Here is a 22,301-nt window from a genome sequence, read left to right as displayed (position 1 = left end):
GCCACTATGGTTTGGCTACTGGATGGTGTCTGTAATTTATCTGTGGAGAGGGTCTGGGTTTGGGTCTGGTGTGGTTGATTGGAGATGGCAAAAGTGAAAAAGTGATTGGAGATTTCAGTGAAGAAATCCAGCTAAGAATCATCCCCAGAGAAAAATCATCCAGATGCCCCAAACTCTACGGTCTCCCCAAGATACACAAAGAAGGAACACCACTCAGACCAATAGTCAGCTCCATAGGCTCACCTCTACAAAATCTCGCTAAATTCCTCGCTAAGCAACTTCAGCCCTATGCAGAATCTATCGCTTCACACGTTACAAACTCCTTCCAGTTCATAGAAACAATAAAGAAGCAAAACCTACATCCCGATGACCTACTTGTGAGCTTCGATGTTGTATCTCTCTTCACACAAGTGCCCATTAATGAAGCCTTGACAGCCATTCAAAACAAATACAATCCCCCCGAATACATCCTGGACCTGACCAACCACTGCCTAACCAACACGTACTTCATCCACAATGGACAAAGATACAAACAGATAGAAGGAGCACCTATGGGATCACCCCTCTCACCGGTCATCGCAAATCTGTACATGGAACACTTTGAAACCAATGCTTTAGACAAGTCAGAACACAAACCCAAACTTTGGCTCAGATATGTTGACGACACCTTTGTAATTTGGCCACACGGGAAGGAAAAACTAGATAGCTTCCTCACACATCTCAACAGCCTACACCCCAAAATACAATTCACTATGGAAATAGAAGCCAACAACCAACTTCCCTTCCTTGACGTCCTAATCTACAAAAAACCTGATGGCTCCCTAGGACACACTATCTACCGGAAAAAAACACACACCAACCGCTACTTACATGCACAATCACACCACCACCCTGCACAAATAAACTCCGTAGCCAAGACTCTCATCTCCAGAACCAAACGCCTGGCTGACAAAGACCACTTGACAACTGAGTTACAGAATCTCTCAAATGTGTTAATCGCCAACGGATACCAGCAAAACAGGGTTACGAAGCTAATCCAAAAAGAAACACCCCCCAAAAACCAAGACACAGAAGAAAACAATGGCATGGCCCTCCTTCCTTATATCAAGGGCACTACAGATAAAATTAGCAAAATCCTCCATAAACACAATATCAAAACAGCCTTTTGCACCAACCAAAAAATAGCCAATATCCTCAGAAACCCAAAAGATAAAATCCAGTTAGAAAACCAAGGGGTCTATGAAATACCCTGCAAAGTCTGCCCAGCCACGTACATTGGACAAACAAACAGACGAATAAATGCACGTATCGCAGAACACAAGAATGCCGTCAAAAAAGAAGAAAAAACTTCCTCTCTTTACCAACACATGAAAGAAACAGGACACGAAATTAATTTTGCAGATTCCAAATTGCTCTTTAACATGGAACATCACCACAAGAGAATAATCATGGAAGCCATCGAGATAGAGAAACCCCCTCACAACATGAACAAGCGTGACGACACGTCCCGCCTGCCAGACATCTGGAAATTAGCCCTCCCCACAAAAACCGACACCAGAACCAGAGGCACACAGAACGCCATCTCCAATCAACCACACCAGACCCAAACCCAGACCCTCTCCACAGATAAATTACAGACACCATCCAGTAGCCAAACCATAGTGGCACCTCCGGATGCTGCACCCCCCTGCAATCCCTACACAGATCTGGCTGGCACAGGGCACAAAACCACAGCTCGCCCCTATACACGAAGCCAAGCCAGAGCACAACTAAGTGCAGTACAGCCATCTTCTCAGAAAAACTCTTCACAAGCTCAAGAGGTCAAGACACGAAAGCTTTAGCAACTAATCCACACCTAATGACCCTCCTAAGTGGTACTCAGAATATCACTCAAGTAATCACTCAAGATATCCCTCAAGTAATTAATGAACAAAAGAAGAAAAGGCACATTAACCTGGGAACTTCCTCTCTGCCCAGAACGTTGGAGGCTATACACCACACCCCCTCAACAGTATTTATAGGAACTCAAACACTGAGATCCTGCTCTGTTCTAGTAACAAGAAGCCGAAAGCACCAGCCTGAAGATGACGAGTGAGACCTCGTCGAAACGTCGCCTAGACACCCCAACTCTTACACGGGAAGATACCCGAAGACACCAAAACCTGCATATATATATATATATATATATATATATATATATATATATATATAAATGTTTTTTATCATTATTTTGACAGATAAGGTGGTGGATTGTCAAAGTTTAACTAGAACCCATTATTTACTGTTTAACAATATTATAATCCTGTTTGTTTTGTATGTTTTCATACGTGTCTTTGAGTTAATGGAATGTTACATTTCTTTAAGGTAAAAACATATTCAGACCTGCATGAAGTTCCTGTTTTTTATGCTGCATAGGCTAGTGACAGGGGCCAATGAATCTGTGTGCTTTTATATTGTTTGACTTCTATACATGTCTATTCAGATGGAAGTCCCCATTGAGTCTTCTCAGTTAGTAGGTATATAACTGCAGCCTTAGCATTTGTATACTCTTTGGTAGTCAGTGGGTTTTGAGGAGTGCACTTCCTGAAGCTAACTTCCCATTAATTTATGCTAAAAGTAGTTTGTGACATTAAATGCCAAAACTTTGTTCAATTTTCAGACCCTTCAGAACACACAACATTGTCAAACAGAACTATTTTTATTTTTCCTAGATGTCCTCTTGTAGAAAAGGTTTGTGCATTTATTTTTTGTTCTGTGTACCAGTGATTTTTGAAAAATTCACTGAGGCTGGGAATGTTTCCCAAGAGCACCTCCTTCTGCATGTGCTACTTCATAGATCTGAACCTATGTGGCCTCCTTTGGAAAAGACTGGGCAGGCAGGCCCCTGCTGTTGGGGTTTCTTTGGAGAAGTGAGAATTCCTTTCAATGTCAAGCCAAGACATTGCTTAGCCTTCCTTTGAAAGGGCAGACTGACTTCTTGAGCCTCAGCATTCTGTTGCAGGCATGCCCTGCTGAGCACATTGATGCTGTAGTTAGCATTTTTCTCTCCAAATATTGTAAATCATTTCTAATGGAAGGAGATAGATGTTTTCATTACAAAGGCTCTTTGCCTAGCCCATGAAAGAGATTTTTTTTTTTTACTTACATGTCTAGGTAACGTGTTAAGCCATATAGACTTAGTAATTAAAGTACTTTTTTGTAGCTTCCTTTAAGTTAGCTTTAACAAAGCATGTGAGTGAAAGAAAGAAAGAAAGAAAGATGGTGTGTGTTACCCTTCTTTGCCACCAAATTTGTGGTTAATGGTGGGAAAGGGGGGGGGAGATGTATGACTCGAAAGCAAGGTGATGTGAAGGAAACCCCCGTCCCTGCATGTTGGGAACAATTAAAATGCAATCCTTAAGAGCTTGCTAAGCATAAATGTTGGGAAAGAGGGGGGCAGGTTTGGAAAGCAATAGTTGAAAGTCTCACTGTCCCAGGCAAGTTAAATTCTGTATATTCATTGGAGAGGGTTATACAAAGCATGGCCATGAAAGCATCCACTTCATATTGTGTCCAGTGGAGGATTTTGAAGATTCTTTGAGAATAATAGCAAGGGAAATCACTTAAAATTACTCATCTTTCTTTGTGGAGTACAACCTGGCGTGGTAGGAAAGGGAGGGGGAAACTGTTGATTATTTGCTAGGGGGAGGGGACAGAGAGGGAGACATGCACGCATGAATGAATGAATGCTGAAGCAGAAATCTCCATCTTGCTTCCATGCAAACATGAACAAAGATTGGCTCCCCCCCCCCACGCTCTCTATGTTGTAACTGGCTGTTGCAGACACCCGCATTATGTTTCAGAAGGAAGCTTTCAGGTTCAAGGACTGTTAATGGTTTCTAATCGCTAGGACGGTCCCTGAAACTCTGAGCTTGCTCTTAAAGAAGAAACAAAAGGGGGGAGGGGTGGAAGCAGGAGGCAAAAAGTTAGTAAGGGTTGCAAGGACTGTTGGGGAAGCTCTGGAAATTAGTTTCTTGCATTGTACCCTTGCTTTCTATGGGATCCAAACTGCAGGAACACAGCAGGCTTTTCTGAAATGGTGGTGTTTATCAATACAAAGCTCAAATCGTTAATCAAATTTTTCAAGAAAAAGAGTAAGTAAACGTGGCTTTTAAATCTGTTTAGATATTTTGCAGAAAAGCTAAATCATGTTGCACAAATTTTAAGTAATGTGCTTTAATTTATTGAATTGCATAGCATTTTTACGTTGCCATACTTTGGAGGGTGTAGAAGCAGTTTCTTTAAAGGAAACTGCTGAGCACCTGCACTTTTTGTTGTTGTAAACTTTTGAATCCCGAGTCTGCTAATTTTCTTTGGTCTTCCTGAGAAAAGCAGGGGCCCCTTTCATGCAATAAAATCATTGCAGAGCTTAAAGCTTTTGTTTAGGTAACTTGATTCAGGTAGTAGATTTGTGTGCTGTAATGTTTATCCAGCTAAAATGTTGTTGAGCCCTCAGCTCCACCAACTATTGTGGACATTCAGAGCCAGCTACAGGCAGAAACCTCTGTCTGGATCCTTTGCTTTATTGCACTGTCACAAACTTGCAACAAAACATTTTTTCTCCTAACACCCAGAATGATTATTGGAACAGTTTTGAACAGCAAGCTGATCTTTCTTTAAGTTGCTACTAGTCTGCATGCATATTTTCTGTTAACAACGATACTCTTCCTCTTGCCCAAAACAAAATTTTGGGTTAAGAGCCTAGAGTCCTAGGTACTTATTTCAGGGGGGTGGGGGGCTCAAGATAATTCTGCATGTAGCATCTGTCACCTTCCCTGTAAGTTATTTTATCCCTGGCAGTAGTTTAATACAGCTTTAATTTTTTCTGGAAGGCTGAGAACGATTGCATTTTCTGTTCATTATCTTTAGACTTTGACCTCTGATTAGGAAGGACAGCAAAGACAGTCCTGTATCATGTCAGCATTATCTACCTTGCCGCATGAAATGTTCCTGATCATTTTCAGTGTAATGAATGTAGGTGCCCATAAGAGTTCCTCAAGCGCATCCTGCTGAGGATGTGCTTGATGAGCTCCAAGGGCAACAATGTCATGTTCATGCTCTTAATAAAGGAGGGACTTGTACTTAGATATAGCATGTATATAGCAGGCATAATACGATAAGAACTAGTACATATAGTTGGCTCACTGTGGCAAAAGGCAATGGTTCCCCCCCCCCATTATAAAATGTTTTTGTATTTCCCTCCATACTTCTTTTGCATACAGAACTCTTATTGTGTAGGAGCATGTTCTGTGACCATTGTGTGCAATAGCAGGAGACATTGACTCAGTCTCGCAAGTGCCTCTCATCTTGAGTCATCCTACATGTGGTTAAGAACCCCTTACCTGATATCTAAATGTTGAGGGCATTGCTGTTTCTTTTTTAGCAGTTTGGACTTTGCAGAGGTAGTGCTCTTTTAACAAGGCAAATAATAAAGTTGAAAAATCTCTTAATTCAGGGCAATAAAGGGATACGGTCTCAGTAATGAGCAACTAAGAGGCAATGAAAATCAGGCAGGGCAGTGAGGTAGTGACTACGGTCTTAGGTAAGTTCACATAAACTTAACAAGTGCTTGGGGTGGGGGCGTGGAAGCACAGATGTAAGGTTTGTGCTTGGGAGAGCTAAGAGCAAAGAGAATATCATGTGGGCTGAAGGCCAAATACTGCCTGCCTGGGGGATAATACAGATCTCCCCTCCTTGACACACTTATCACTTTCCTTGATGGCCGCTACAGAAAAATGCTACTAAAAATTGACCATGGTGATGTAAGCATATGTGTGCTTTAATTTGGCACAGGTATTTCCAGGTATTTCTGTTAGGTGGTATGGGACAATATAAGGGTAGAAAGGAAGAACTTCCACAAGAAACCAAAATGTCATCTGAAGGCAGCAAAAATACCACTGTTCTGTTTTTGCAGTTTGCTATATAATCATGCAACATTAGGAATGCAGCCCAGGTTACTTACTGCATTTAGATTTAGAAATTGTGGGTGATATTCCAACTAAGTGGGAGACCTATTTAAATTAATTAACTGGGGCATTTTGAGTACCACACTGCACTTTTCTCAGTGTGGTACTCAAAATGCCCCAGATAATTAATTTTCTCCTTAAATTACAATATTAGCAGCATCCTTTTCGTTTCTCTTCTAAGTCTTTCCTCATACCTTTATCATACAAGTTACCCACTATACACCTTTTTTGTGCAAGCAGGCCACAAGTAAGAACCCATTATACAAATAAGAAACAAAACCTATAGTAATTATCTGGGGTGATGTTTCCTATTGCGCCACCTGAGGTGAAACGGGAAAGTGTAACCCTACCCTGTTTCCACCAAAGCAACCCTTCCTTGGGTCACGTGGCACAGCAAGATACTGTGAGGTGTGGGCAAGATCGCGCCAGAAGCTGCCACTGCTGCTTCTCCACTGGTGGGCAGGAGAGCCATGCACCTCCTTCCCAGAGCCTGGCACCTTTTAACTTGCTTTGGGAAGGCAGTGCAATGAGTGGAGCTGGGCATCAAATTTTGGCCTCCCCCACCGCCATGATACAAGGCAGTATATGGTCCATGGGTGCCCTGTTGAAGTACTCTTGTGACCTGCTTGGTATGAAAAGTTGGGCTGCCCTGAACTGAGGTGTCATCGCTATGCTGTTGCTATCCAAATTGGATCACTGTTAACAAAGTCTAAATGGGCTTTGGAAATTACAGTGGTACCTCGGTTAAGAACTTAATTCGTTCCGAAGGTCCGTTCTTAACCTGAAACTGTTCTTAACCTGAGGTACCACTTTAGCTAATGGAGCCTCCCGCTGCCGCTGCGCCATTAGAGCACGATTTCTGTTCTCATCCTGAAGCAAAGTTCTTTACCTGAGGTAATATTTCTGGGTTAGCAGAGTCTGTAACCTGAAGCTTCTGTAACCCAAGGTACCACTGTATTCAGAAACTTCAGTTGGTACAAAAAGCAATTATAATACTGATTTATTACTTTACAGATCATTTCATTCTACTTCTCTTCCATATGCACTGGCTTCTAGTTTGTTTCTGATTATAATACAGTTCAGAGTTCTGGTTCTCATCTACACATCCCTAAATGGATTGGGACCAGGATATCTGAAGGACCACTGTCTTCCATGTGATCCTCCCTCCTATGCATTCAGCATTGGGAGTACTACTATGTGTCATGCTGAGATCTTTGTATTTTGTAGAGCTTTCAGTATGGTCCAGTGTCTTTTATCCAGTGATAAAAGCTTTCAGAGAAAATTAGAAATGGAATTGTTTCTGGAAAACTTTCACATGCAAATTAGAGTAAGTTGCACCATGATTTTTTCCTGATGCTTCAGAGAGTGATCTTAATTTTCATGTTTATTTTTCTTGTATGTGAGAAACAAAGCTAAAAACTTGGAAACTGCCTAATAATGAATCTGCAGTTGACACCTGTCAGAGCTGCTTCAAGATCCTAGCTCACAGAGGATCACGCTAGCCAGCGGTCATTAAGTAAAAGTCTTTATTGAATTACAGTTTCCATTCTCACGCTGCTGTCTGCAACTCTACGTCTACTAGCTAGATCGGCGAGGCTCCGTCTGAGTCTCCGCCCCGTGCGCACCAACTTAATATCCTAGCCTTGCTCCACCTTTTCCTCCTGACTGTCCTCCTCTGGGTCCCTCTACCCCCCGGGGCTTCTTCCTTCCGGGATTCTTCTGACGCTGACCCGGACCCTTCTGCCTCCTTGCGCCGGGCTTTAGGACCTGGTTCCCTTTCGGGGCTGCTCACTGCGCCGCCTTCCTCTGCATTTGAACTTGGCGCGCGCGCCCAACCTTCCACTTTCCTCTTAACCGTTTCTTCGCTCCCCGATGGAGGTGTGGCCACTCCTGACTCCTGCCCTCCCTCCTGTGGTGAGCTGCCAGCGCTTCCCCCCTGGCTCCCTTCCTCTTCCCTGCTTCCTGGCGGTGACGCTGGTCCCGACTTCCAGCTGCTCCCCCCTGAGTCTCCTCTGGCTCTATCTTCCTGGGGTGCCTCCCTAGACTCCCCCCTTGCCCTGGCCACTGGTGCTCCTTTCTGTGAATCCTCTGATTCACTGGAAAGACTGGGAGATCTCGGGTCGTCGTCATCACTCATCCTTTCCTCTGTCTCCTCCCCTTCGCTCTCTGTTTCCTCCCTTGCCCGTGCCTCTGCACCTAAACCCCTGACATCCATCCCCCCCTCGAAGCCCCCCAGTCCCCCCTCCCCTCCTTCCGGTGCTGGAGCTGGGGGCTGCTGTTGCAAAGGGACGAACGTCGGATATCGGTCGCTTCCCGTGGCAGGCCTCCATCGGAACTCTTCCGGGTCTTCCTCTCTGCTCTCGTTGACGACAGTCACCTCCTCTTCCATCTCTGTGCCGCCGTGCTCGAAACCAGGGTCGTCCCCGAAAATGTCCATGTCCGTCTCTCCCGCACTTCCTCCAGGCGGCGTTGCTCGGCCGGAACAGTCCAGCCACTTCCTGCGGAACTGCTCCTCCGGCCTATCGTCCCACCAATACGAGGGTTCTGAGACAGATCCCGAGGGTGACCCCTCCGGGGAACGGACGTCTCGTGTTGGTTCCTCGTCCGAGTCGAACCCCCTGAACGTGCTGTCCGAAAGCGTGGGCGTGAAAAGCCAGTCGTCGAAAAAGTCTGCTGGCATAGGTCTATGTGGGAAGAGGGCATGAAACTCGTCTTTGAGCAGAGGTTCGTCTAAAGCGTAGCCCGGCACCCAGCTGTTCGCACTGGCCGGGGTGCCTTCCCTGGCGAGAAAGTATTCTACTCCCTCTTCCCCCCATCTGGAGTCCAAAATCTCCGTGACTTCGTTGATGCGCTCCTCCTGTGCCACTCCCGCGTGCCCCGTTCCTTCTCTGAGCGGACTCGGCGCCGTTCCGGGTTCCTGGAACCTGTGCGGTGCCTTGTAGGGAGTGAGCACCGATCTGTGGAACACCGGATGCATTCTGGAACCCTCCGGAAGCGCCAGCCTGAAAGCCACCGGGTTGACCTGCTCTTCGACTTGGTATGGCCCCAGTTGTTTATGCCCTAGTTTCTTCTTGGCCAACGACCTGGCCGGCACTGCGTGGGCTGCTAACCAGACCCAGTCTCCCACGTGGAGCTCTTCGCCAACCCTTCTGTGTTTGTCCGCTTGTACCTTGTATGCGTGTTTAGCCAGCTCCAGGTGGCGCCGCAGCTGATCGTGGACTTCCTGTAGCTCCGACGCGAACGCATCTGCTGACTGCGGCTCCCCTTCTCCCCTGCATTCCAGTCCCGGGAAGGTTCTAGGGTGCCGCCCGTTGTTGGCGAAGAACGGCGTGACGCCCGTGGATACGTGCTTCGTGTTGTTGTAGGCAAACTCTGCAAGCGGCAGGTAATCCACCCACGTCGCAGGCTGTTGGTTTGCATAACATCTCAGGTACTGCTGCATGATGGCATTGGCTCGCTCCGCTTGCCCGTTGGTCTGCGGGTGTCTCGCCGACGCCAGATTGATCTTGACGTTTAGGAAGCCCATCAGCTTCTGCCAGAAGTTCGAGATGAACTGCCGCCCGCGGTCGGACAGAATAGACCGTGGCAGACCGTGAACCTTGAACACGTGGTCTATGAACAGTTTGGCGGTTTGCTCTGCCGTGGCCACCTTAGCACACGGAATGAAATGCGCCATCTTGGAGAACAGGTCCACAACCACCAACACTGCCGTCTTGCCCCTTGAGCTGGGCAGATCCGTGACAAAGTCCAGAGCCACCCTTTCCCAAGGTTCGACCGGAGTTTGCAGCGGCTCCAACAGTCCAGCCGGCGGTTTGTGCACCGGCTTTGCCCTCTGGCAGGTGTCACACCTCGCCACGTAGTCTGCGACCTCCCCTCTCATTCCAGGCCACCAGAAATCCCTGGCTACTAATTCCACCGTCTTCTCCTTGCCAAAGTGCCCGGCCGTGGGTGCGTCGTGCAGCTGCTGTAGCACCTTGGCTCGAAGTTCGTCACCCGGCACGTAGATGGCCCCTTTACGGATGAGCAATCCATCTCGTAGCTGGAAACCGTCGGCCGCTGCCTTGCCCCCTCGCACCTCTGCCATCTTCGTTTGTGCGAAGGAGTCCCCCTGCAACGCTCGCCGCACCGCCTCTAGGTCCACGGTCGCCGCGGCGCACGCCCACACTGTCGGTGCAAAGATGTGCATGGCGGCCGCTGGTGTTGCGTCCTCCAGATACTGTGGCTTGCGGGAGAGAGCGTCTGCCATGATGTTGGTGTCCCCCGGGACATACTCTATTCGGAAGTCGAAGTCCGCAAAGAACTCAGCCCAACGTATCTGCCTCTGGTTCAGGAACTGTGCCGTGCGCCAGTGTTCCAGATTCTTGTGGTCCGTGCAAACCTGCACCGTGTGCTTGGCGCCGATCAGAAAGTGCCTCCACGCCTTGAACGCTGCATGAATGGCCAGCAACTCCCTGTCCCATATGGTGTAGTTCTGCTCGGACTTGCTGAGCTTCCTGGAGTAAAACGCTCCCGGCCGCCACACGCCCTGCGGGTCCTTCTGCAGCAGGACCGCCCCCACTGCTCTGTCCGAAGCGTCTGTCTCCACCCTCATCGGCATGCTGGGGTTGACATGAAGCAACTGCTCTTCCGACGCGAAGAGACGCTTGAGGGCCTGAAAGGACTGCTCCGCCTGCTCTGTCCAGATGAACTTCTTCTTCTTGGAGCTAAGGGTGTCAGTGATGGCCGCCGTCTGCATCGCGAAGCCCTTGATAAACTTGCGATAGAAGTTCGCAAAGCCGACAAACCGTTGGACCTCCTTCCGGTTGCGTGGGCTCTTCCAATCCAACACTGCTCGAACCTTGGCGCTGTCCATGGCGAGCCCCTTGTCAGACAGCTTGTAGCCCAGAAAATCCACCTCCGGCACGTCAAATTGGCACTTCTCCAGCTTGGCGTAGAGCCTGTGTTGCTTTAGCCTGCCCAGCACTTCCTTGACGTGCTTGTCATGTTCTTGCTGCGACTCCGAAAAGATCAGGATGTCATCCAAGAAACAGACGCACGTCTTGTAGAGAAGTCCCGCCAACACGTGATGCATAAATGCTTGAAAAACGTGAGCGCCATTTTGCAGTCCAAAAGGCATAACTCTGTATTCGTAGGTACCCAGTGGCGTGAACATGGCTGTCTTCCACTCATCACCCTCCCGCATGCGAATGAGGTTGTACGCCCCCCGCAGGTCCAACTTGGTGAACACCTTTCCCTTCCGTACCTTCGCCAGGAGGTCGTCGATGCGGGGCATGGGGAAGTCCGACGGCTTGGTCACACTGTTCAAAATCCTGTAATCCACTACGAGTCTTTTTTGGGGCGTGTCTCGCTTCTTAACAAAGAATACAGGACTGCCCCCCGCTGCCTTAGACTCCCGGATGAAACCGCGCTCCAAATTATGATCGATGAAGTCTTTGAGTTCCTGCAGTTCGTCCTCAGACATGGAATACAGCTTCCCTTTAGGCAGCGCCGCCCCCGGCAGCAGGTCAATTTTGCAGTCATATGGTCTGTGAGGGGGTAGCCTGTCCGCCTCCTTCTCGCAGAAAACTTCCAGAAATTCTGCGTACTTGTGGGGAATCGCTTGCAGCGTGCCTAGCAGCAGCTGTGACTCCTCTTCCTCTCCTTCCTGCCTGGGTACGATGCAGTGTTCAGCACAAAAGGAAGAGCCGAAGACCAGCTGCCTCTGGAACCAAGCCATCGTTGGGCTGTGCTTGTCCAGCCAACTCATGCCCAATACAATGGGCGTGTCAGACAGTTGAGTGACGTTGAAGCTGATGACTTCCCTGTGATTCCCAAGTCGCATCACCATTGGTGGCGTCTGCTTCACCACTTGCCCCCCTAGCAGCTCCCTGCCATCCACCGTGACAACCTGCAGGGGCAGTGTGGCCGGCAGCAACTGCACAGCGTGCCTGTCGACAAATTCCTGCCCTATAAAGTCCGCGTTGCTGCCGGAGTCGATGGTGATTGGCACGTCCATGGTGATTCCATTTGGCAGCTGGAGAGATGCTGTGAGCCTCACTACTGGTTTGGGCGGGAGGGGGTTCACTGGCTGTAAAATTTCTGGGGACTGCGTCACTAACACGTCTGGCTGGGCCCCAGGGCCTCTTCCTCCAGCCAGACATCGCCGTTTCCCTGCTGTGGTCCTCCCTGCTGCGTTGCTGCAGTCACCATTGCTGAGGCTGCAGTAAGCTTGTGGGGCCTCTGGGGACACTCTTTCGCCATATGCCCTGGCTGCTCACAGACGTAACACTTCCTGGTCCCTCTAGGAGGCTTCGCCTTCACTGCTGCCGGTGCTAGGGCTCTGGTTGCTGACTGAGCCCTTGCACCTCCAACCTCCATAGGTTCGGCTCCTCCTCCTGGCGGAGGCGTGGATTGCGCCCGCGCTGCTTCTCTGGGAAAGAAGGAGGGGCCCCCGGCTGGTTCGCGCCCTCCACGTCCTTCGTCCTTGCTCCACGGACGTCCTTCCAGCCTCACCCCCACTGCCAGTGCCCTCTGAACGACCTCCTGGGTGGTTCGGGGTCTCTCCCCCCTCGCTATCTCATCTTTAATCGAGTTGTGCAGTCCCTCCCAAAAGAGGTCTCTTACAGGAGCCGAATCTCTGTCCCATTCCAGGGCGCTGACCAAGGCGAAAAAGCGGGCATGATACTGTCTGACGCTGGCCCTCCCTTGTCTCAGCCCATGCACCTCCTTCCGTGCAAGATCAATGTCAATACTTGATAAGAAACACCCATCCATCGCTTTAATAAAGGCATCCGCATTCTGGAGCGCCGGATCGTTATCTCTCCATAAATTGCGCAACCATGCTTTCGCCTCCCCATGCAGATGGGACATGATGAACCCCACTCTCTCCTGTTCATCTCTAAAGTCTTTATGCAACAGTTGCAGTGCGCACAGTACGTCGGCTCTAAAGTTGGGATACTGTTGCAGGTTCCCATCGAAGTGAGAGAGTAGCCCGCCTGTCCGTCTCGCCAACCCAATTCCCTCCTGCCGGGGTGTTTGCTTTGCCAGTACGTCTAACCTGACCTGGAGATCCCTGCAGGCGGCAGCTGCCTCGTCCTCTCTCTTCCTGGATGCGAGAACCTCGGCGTTCAGTTGTGCCACTGCTTTTCTGAGGTCCTCTATCTGCTGCTCAGCCGTCATGTCTCCTGCCGTTCGTGAGCTCGCTAGTGGGCGCCTGTTTCTCTCCCCTCCTCGAGGCTGCAGATGCCCACAATGCAGAGACGGAGCCTACTGTCAGAGCTGCTTCAAGATCCTAGCTCACAGAGGATCACGCTAGCCAGCGGTCATTAAGTAAAAGTCTTTATTGAATTACAGTTTCCATTCTCACGCTGCTGTCTGCAACTCTACGTCTACTAGCTAGATCGGCGAGGCTCCGTCTGAGTCTCCGCCCCGTGCGCACCAACTTAATATCCTAGCCTTGCTCCACCTTTTCCTCCTGACTGTCCTCCTCTGGGTCCCTCTACCCCCCGGGGCTTCTTCCTTCCGGGATTCTTCTGACGCTGACCCGGACCCTTCTGCCTCCTTGCGCCGGGCTTTAGGACCTGGTTCCCTTTCGGGGCTGCTCACTGCGCCGCCTTCCTCTGCATTTGAACTTGGCGCGCGCGCCCAACCTTCCACTTTCCTCTTAACCGTTTCTTCGCTCCCCGATGGAGGTGTGGCCACTCCTGACTCCTGCCCTCCCTCCTGTGGTGAGCTGCCAGCGCTTCCCCCCTGGCTCCCTTCCTCTTCCCTGCTTCCTGGCGGTGACGCTGGTCCCGACTTCCAGCTGCTCCCCCCTGAGTCTCCTCTGGCTCTATCTTCCTGGGGTGCCTCCCTAGACTCCCCCCTTGCCCTGGCCACTGGTGCTCCTTTCTGTGAATCCTCTGATTCACTGGAAAGACTGGGAGATCTCGGGTCGTCGTCATCACTCATCCTTTCCTCTGTCTCCTCCCCTTCGCTCTCTGTTTCCTCCCTTGCCCGTGCCTCTGCACCTAAACCCCTGACAACACCCATTCATTGTTACTAATGAACTTACGTAATGTAAAATTTTCTGCAGAAAAATAAAGCACTAAAGTTTCTCCCCATAGCTGAATGAGGAATCAAAGCCTGTTGATGAGCAGCGCTATTTGCAATCCTTGTGTGGTGCTTTGAAGTCACTTATTCTTCTCCCCATCCCCCCAACAACAGACAACCTTTGACAGGCGGGGTAGGAGAGCCCACCTGTCAATCACCTCTCCTCATTAATGACATCAGATGATTGACAGGTGTGTTATCCTACCCATCAGCTAAACATAGGCCATGGGGAGGGGGCTGATATCTGATCCGGCAGAGCAAAATTCTCCCCCACTCCTGTTGTAGAGCATAACTTCAGGTTAATAGCAGCATTCCTTTTTAATTTGACTCTCTCTTATTTACAGCTGTCTCCAATCTAGATGAAGAGAGCAGATGGACAGTCCATTACACTGCACCCTGGCATCAACAAGAGAACGTGTTTCTACCCACCTCAAGGCCACCCTGTGTAGAGGATCTGCACCGCCAAGCCAAGCTGAACCTGAAGTCGGTACTAAGAGGTAGGAAGTTGACAATAATAACACACCATATCATTACAGATTTTTTTCTTTAGCAGTAAAACTATGTGCCTGCTTGCATCTGCCTGCTTTCACAGCCCTGTGACCTCTTGTACTTTTATCAAGGAACTAAACAAGTCAAAGAGGGAAGAAAATATCACACCAGTGTTTCAGATGATTATACTCTTCCTGCTGTAAAGTGGTCTCCATAAACTTATTTATGCAACATGCAGCTCTAGTTGGTTTCAGCCAGACACAATAATATCATCACAAGTTCCAACTGTAGCTGAAGAGGAGGCTGGAAAAGAAAGTCTGAAGAGCCATCCTAGAAATGAGATTGAACCCATCCTGCTGACAATCCTGTTTCAGGACAATCTCTGATATATGGAACATGTGGAATCAAACAAAGCAGTTTAAACATTTGACATTGGAATATTCTGATTTTAGAGTTCAGGTGTAAACTGCTGAACAAATATATTAGGTCAGTAAATATATATTTGTCAGAGTGCATACTGCTTCTGTCCTTTCTTCTCAAAAGTGTCTGAAATATATTAGTAAAAATAACTCAAGCTAGGTTAATCCAATAACTCATAAAAAGTACGATTGCATTTAACCTGATTTGAGTTTTTTTATTTTAAATCATACGTTTTTGGGTGATATGGAGGTATGTTCAATTGGGCCACATAGAGGGGGAGAGGTTGCTAATGACAGCTTCCCTTTGAGGCAAGATGGCTAAACAATAACCATAGAAACAATGTAAAATACAAGATAATAGCTAGCTTTTATGCTTGTTCCTGCTTGCATAAGGTTTTAATTTTAACCTTGCTGCAATTTCCCATTTAATAAAAATGCAGCAGAGGTCAGTTTCAGACCTATATATGTAAAATTTGCAGCCTCTTTTGTTTTCAGTAAATATTGATTCTCCATCATCAGTGCATTCATATATACCATTGCTTTTGTTGCTGCAGGGCCCCAGTATCTGTGGTGATTCATTAGTTATCCCAGCTTATTGGCGCATTGGTTTTGTAGACTAAGGTTGGAGATGTGTTTCTATACTGTCCAGGTTCCAAACATAGCTTAGGAAGCAATGCTTTAAGTGTTTGAATTAAATCCCAGAAGACATCTGGTTAGCATGTAAAATAAACAAATTAAAAGATAAATCAGCAGACCTTCCTACATGTTCCCTAATCTTATACAGAGAATAACATGTTATTGCTCAGGCTTTGTTTTTCCTATGATTCATTGGATCAATATGTTGATGAGAAATATGGGTCATCCCTCGCTGGTGGTTAATTTCTGCTGAGAAGATTACTTGTTTTATGTATTAATCATATGTTCAATTAATGGCCTGTTAAGCAAAAGGGAACCATTTAATATGAGTAACAGTTTTAGCCCTGGATTTATGTTGATGCTGAGATGTGAAATTTATATCAATTCAGAATAATGAAATAAAAGATAGGCAAGAGGCAGCATGGTTAAGCTAGGCTGCCTTGTTTCCAAGGGAGAAAATAAAATCAAGACTGTTTGCTAGCGCTGGTAGCTATACCCATTTATTCTTTATAGTTTTTAACTATTTGAAGCCATTCACAGTTCATACGCACTTAGCTTTGGGAAATGTCTGTCTTTCAAATGCTCTTCTGAAGATTTGCGAGGAGTCCTATGCAATGAAAATCTTAAAGAATATATTCTGCGTTCTGTGCGTTCAAGGTGCGTTCACCCGAAGAGCCTTTGGGTTCCTTTCGACCTGCTCTTTGGGGCTGGCGGGGGGGGGGGGGAGCGCTGCTTTCCCCCACCGCCAGTCCAAAGAGCAGGTCAGGGAGCAACGGGAAGGCGCACTCCACCTCCCCGCTGTCCCCCGAGCTTGTGGGACTGGTCTTTAAAATGGAGTGCCACTCCATCTAGGACTAGCTGTAAACTGTCGTGCACAGGAAATAACCTCCCAGTTCATAGTGTCTCCAGTTTGCTTTGCTGTAACCCCTGCTTGTTCACAGTCCTCCGCTTCTGCATAATTATAGTATGGAAAAATTTCCTAAGTGGAAATGTCTGTGCTCTGTATTCTCTCACCTCACATGATAATAGTTGCTTACAAAAGTACATGCTTGGAGAGAATGGCTAGGAATCTCAAGTAAGCAGAGCAGTATTGCACAAACTAGTTATACATGAAAAGAGCATCTGTGGTCTGAAATGATCTTTGAGGAAAACCTCAGTAAGATGTTGGACCCTACTGGTAGAATGGGATAAGCTGCTAGTTGTAGCAGCTGCTACCTCTTACTTCTGTCAGGAGAAATGGCACGGTTTTGTTTAGTCTTGTATGCAGTGCATTTCTAGCTCCTGTCTACTGTTCCTTTTTCTACAAAGAATATTTAGAATGTGTTGGTTTAAATGTGCACGCATTTGTTTTGTTTCAACAACACAGCTGCTGTGTGATTTTCATCCCTTGTTCAGCATCGTAGACAAGCTGATTGAATGCTTAAAATAAAAAAAATCCAAAGATTAGAGAAGAGAAGGAACACCTTGGAAATCCAAGTTGAAAGTATAATACATTACCATATTTAAGCACATCCTTTATCTTATTCTCTCACCATTCTCTAAAGGAGAAAATTCAAGGAAAGTGGTTGAAAAGATGCTATCAGCATGACTCAGGGAATCCAACGGGCTTTCCAGTGGCATGAAGCTGAAACAGGCATTACAAATGATATTTGTTAACAGGCTGTCACTGGGGAGCGCTCAATGTGATTATCTCCATTTGTCTTGGGCTAATTTGGATTTCTACGGGGATGTAATCTTAGTACACTTGTGGATGATAAATCGCGATTGCTTCAGTCATGCCTGCTTATCTCTACATTTTGCAAGCTGAAAGACAGAAAAGAAAGGCCTGTGCCTGACCCTTTTGCTGTTAATCGAAATAGATTTTGAAAAAGAAAATACCCACAAAACTATTTATGGCTTTCTGTCCAAGTCATTTCATAGAATCACAGAACTGTAGAGTTGGAAGGGATATGCTGCTATGCTTGCATCCTGCTATGCAAGAATCTCAACTAAAGCATCCATGACAGATGACCACCCAACCTCTACTTTAAAATATCCAACGAAGGAGAATCCACCACCTTCCGAGGGATTATGTTCTGCTGCAAGCTCTTATTGTCAGAAAGCTCTTTCTGATATTTAGTCAGAATTTCCTTTCTTAACTTGAATCTGTTGGTTCAAGTCCTACCCTCCGGAACAGGAGAAGACAAACTTGCTCCATCTTCCATGTGACAGCCCTTTAGATATTTGAAGAAGGCCATCATATCTCCTCTCAGTCTCCTCTTTTCCAGGCTAAACATATTCAACTCTCTCAACCTTTCCTCATTAGGTTTGGTTTCTAGACCCTTGATCATCATGTTTGGGCTTGTCAATATCCTTCTTAAATTGTTCTGAGCAGGACCAACCTAACAGTTCTGTTGCAGAAAATTCTAGAGGAGTGTCGTCCTGTGTGATGTGATTTGAAAAAGGAATCTGCCATTGGCTGCCACTTTCTCTTCACTTGAATACATTTGGGCCAAAAAGGTGGCCAGTGTGTAAGCAGTAGCTTTCACTTGAATCTATTGAATAATGCTTGACAGTTTTAGTCTCAAATGGACAGCACTCTGTGATAAGCCTGGGGGCGGGGGGCTCTATGTTTGAACAGAGATGAAGAGATGTTACATCTGAAAGATTGTGATAGTGGTACAAAGAGCTATTTTGGAAACAGCAGGAACTCTTGTAACCAAAAAGGTGAATTTCTTCTTAGCCATGTGGCAGAGTCCTGGCTGCATGCTTGGTTCTCACATGTACATCAAAGCCAGTTAGTTTGCAGAATTGATATATATAGTTGAGTTATGCCATTTGCATGTAAACTGTTCTGTGGACAACTAATTTCCTGTTGCCTTTGGGAATGTAATGATGGAAGAAGAATAAGCATCTCTTAAAAACCTACTTGCCTACTCAAGCTTTCCTGAACGCTTGACTCTAATGGTTTTGTTTGTTTGCTCCTCTGTTTTATTTGTAACATTTTGTTTCATTTTTTAAAAGGTTTTTTCCGGTAAATTTTATTAAATGTTGTTGCATTTTTATTGTTTTTATGTAAACCTCTTAGGTACACACACACACACACGGACAAAATTGGCAAAATCAGCTAAATTCCGTTAAACCAAACATATTTCAGTTAATCTGCTCTGGCAGTACATCTGTTGGAATTCCTGACTCAGTAAAAAAAAGTAAAAGGGTTTCCATTTCCAAAACTACACTGAACTGTATTATTGATAAAGTTCATGAACCTGCTTTATAGTCCATGCTGGCTGTTTTTTAGCAACAGTCCAAAAGCTGCCGCGGTGTTTCTCTCTAGCATCTTTTTAAAACTAAGCTTGACATGGAACAGTCCTTGTGATAACTCCTTTTTGCAGATGATATAAGGGGGTTTTATCTGCAGAAATGGGTCCTGTTCCAAGTCAGATGCCTTCTTGTGTGGCTCAATGGCTGATGCTTGCCTTATTTAGACGGTGATACAAAAATAGAACCTTCATCAGGATCTAAGTGAGAATTGTATTTTGAAGTCCTGTTATGATACAGATAGCTGCAGAATCTAGTTGTGTTGCCAGCTGGTCTATTCTTCCATAGCATGCATTGTTGATAGATTCTAAATGTCACTTTCAAATGTCATAATTAATTTCCAACCCGTCATATGGATCAGTAGGATACGATGCGGTCGAGATGCTTGTAGCTAGGCAGATTCTATGCAACAACAGTCCCATTAGGAACAGAACACAAGCTGCTGGCAGGTCATATCAGTTCAAATGATAAAACAGAGAAGAATTTAAATATATTTTAGCAGAGTACTGATAGGTGTAGACTTTGACAGATGAGAGGTTATGAAGGTCCTGAAGACTACCGGCATGTGCATTTATGTTCTGCTACAATCTACTTGTTCTTTCCTCACCACCACCATACCTTTAGCTGCTGGCTCTAGCTAGGTTTAAAGTCAAGAGAGGCAGGTTGGATAATTCCAGCCTAAGTCAGATGTCAAGGTAAACGGTGTCACATCAGTCGTACAACTGCATATGTGCACTTTTTCTCTCCTTCAGGCAATATGTGAGACCATCATCTTTTGGTGGGCATCTTGGAACATGAAATGAGCTGTGAAGTGAGTTTTCTGAGCTATTCCATTATGTCCCCAGGTGGTATTTGAAGGTTGGGCAAGAGCCAGTATTTGCTTCTTTCTACCTGAAATACACGGGTGGCGCTGTGGTCCAAACCACTGAGCCTAGGGCTTGCTGATCAGAAGGTTGGCGGTTTGAATCCCTGCGACGGAGTTAGCTCCCGTTGTTCGGTCCCAGCTCCTGCCCACCTAGCAGTTCAAAAGCACAGCAAAGTGCAAGTAGATAAATAGGTACCTCTCTGGCAGCAAGGTAAACGGCATTTCCGTGCGCTGCTCTGGTTTGCTAGAAGTGACTTAGTCATGGTGGCCACATGACCCAGAAGCTGTCTGCAGACAAATGCCAGCTCCCTCAGCCAGTAAAGCAAGATGAGCGCCACAACCCCAGAGTAGTCCATAACTGGACCTACCTTTACCTTTACCTTTGCCTGAAAGTTGGTCTGAATTAGCATTTGCAAATTTATTTCATGTAGACTTGGCCCCCCGGGTCTTGTTAGCAGTGTCCCTGGTGAGCAAAACAAGCTTCGAAATTCCACTGAGATCTTGTGCTAGAATGACTGCTGTATGAAAGATAGCCTCTGCTTCTAATTTATTTCTCCTGAGTATCATGAACAGTTAGGCCAAGAAGTCAACCTGAATTTAGCGAAGCTGATCATTTCAGACATACAAATGCTTGCCAGTAGGTTTTCATTCTTTACCTACTTCCGCACATCTGCCAGAACAATGACAGCTCCTATATGCTGTTCTACCTTTTTCTTTTTTTCTAGCCCGGATGCTGCCCCCCCATCCGGCCACTTGGAATTGGTTCCATACAGATCCATCTGCTTTGCTTATCAGTGTGCCAGCAGAAATTACTAAGTGCCAGCTGGCTTTTTAGTTCTGGACTTACACCAGTCTGGAATTCTAGTGAAATTGTTTCTTTATTGAGATAAAGGGGAAGAAATGTGATTTGTGGTTTTCAGAGAAATAAAATAGTAAACTGCTTGGTTTTATATGAAAGACAATGTATAAATGAAATATTCAGACCATGGACATATATGCAGCCTTTGCACATATAAAATTCTTGAAGGAACTGAATCTGCCCAAATGTCTTTCCAAAAACTACCCAGTTCTTTAATAAGTAGCCTCCTCCTTCGGGGTGGGGGAGGGTGAGCAACACACTAGGGATAGTACAGTCATACCTTGTGTTGTGTTAGGTTCATGTTGCGTCTTTTCGGCTTGTGAACACAGCAAACCTGTAAGTGTATACTTCCGGGTTTCGTCGCACGCGCAGAAGCGTTCTGCGTGCTTCACACATGCACAGAAGCGCTCTATCGCACGCACTCTGCGCTTGCACAGAAGCGCTGCTCTAGTTGCGGACTTTTTGGGGTGCAAACGGCACCCCAGAACAGATCCTGTTTGCAACTAGAGGTACGACTGTATTCAACTAAATTTTACTCAGAGTAGCCCCACTGAAATTAATGGCCCTAGCATAGTGATGTTCATTAAGTTTGATAGGTCTACTCTGAGTAGCACTTAGTTGAATACTGTGTTAGGCTTGTCAAAATGTTGTTCTTTAAGTTGCTCTTGGAAACCTAAATAATATCTCCATGATCTTTATGCTACAGAAAGGTCCTACTTTGTCTTTGTCTTGTTTTTAATGATGCCAGCTTGCAGATTTTTAAAGGCAAAAGCTTCTAAGCTCTGCAATAGAGAGGCTTGTTTGAAAGGGAATCCTGTGATCTGCTGCATAACACAAAAACTTAAGGAGTTTAAGTGTGTGTGTGTGTGTGTGTGTGTGTGTGTGTGTGTGTGTGTAGGTGTGTAGGAGCCCTTGAACCAGTGCAGCTAAGGTGTGCCAAACCCAATGTTGCATAGGTGTAGCACCACATAGCTGCTTCGCAGACACCCACAACCAGCAGTGATGTAACATGGTCTGATCTGTGCAATCACATGCACAGGGCCAGATCATGTGTCTTTTCTAATTTTCCCACATACATGATTGCTACAACTCACAAGGCACTACATGGCTACAGGTGTGCATAAAGAGGACCTAAAAGAATACCTTGGATTATGTGCTAACATACTTAACTAGTATACAGATAATAAATGTAATATATCAAGTGTTTTGTGAGGCTAGTGAATTTTCTCAGTTAGCCTGAATTTAGACAAGCAGAAATCATACCTTAAGAAAAGAAAGTCAGTATGACTTTTAATAGCTGCCTTTTTGCTTTTGTTAGGTGGTCATACAGCCTCTGGCATCCTTTGTTATAATAATCGTAATCTTGTAAAAGATTCTTTCTGCTAAGATATTCTGTATCACTTGCTATATGCTGTCTTTAATTAACAAAAGATTACTTTGAAGTCTAGAAACCTGCTGACTTTTTTGCAAGAACGTCTCAAGTTTTCTGTATCGTTTTAAGAGATAAGTAACCATGTAACATGATTTCAGGAGATGAGAAAACAAAAACCTGGTTATCTGCCATAATCTTGCACTTCTGAATTTAATCATGAAGTTTGGCATTATACTCTATTCAGAGCATTGCAATTAAAAACTCTCTTTGTTACATGGAATTCAAT

General features: G+C 46.1%; 1 protein-coding gene across 10 annotated transcripts in view; it reads left to right on the top strand.

Moving 5' to 3' along the window:
• Positions 1–22,301, top strand: part of NHSL1 (NHS like 1) — a 142,952-nt gene that overhangs the window by 89,034 nt on the left and 31,617 nt on the right. For 8 of the 10 annotated variants that reach the window (XM_081187845.1, XM_081187846.1, XM_081187848.1 and 5 more), the window contains one exon: positions 14,420–14,572. In XM_081187845.1, coding sequence (XP_081043971.1) covers positions 14,420–14,572 — 153 coding nt within the window. Of the gene's footprint in view, positions 1–3,910; positions 4,134–14,419; positions 14,573–22,301 lie in introns of those variants that run through there. The other 2 variants (XM_081187849.1, XM_081187852.1) reach the window with 2 other exon arrangements.

Source organism: Podarcis bocagei (genome assembly GCF_964188305.1).
Source record: "Podarcis bocagei genome assembly, chromosome: 3".
In the NCBI taxonomy this organism is placed as follows: Eukaryota; Metazoa; Chordata; class Lepidosauria; order Squamata; family Lacertidae; genus Podarcis; species Podarcis bocagei.
The sequence above is the reverse complement of the archived record's forward strand: the minus strand, read 5'-3'. Positions and strand labels throughout refer to the sequence as shown.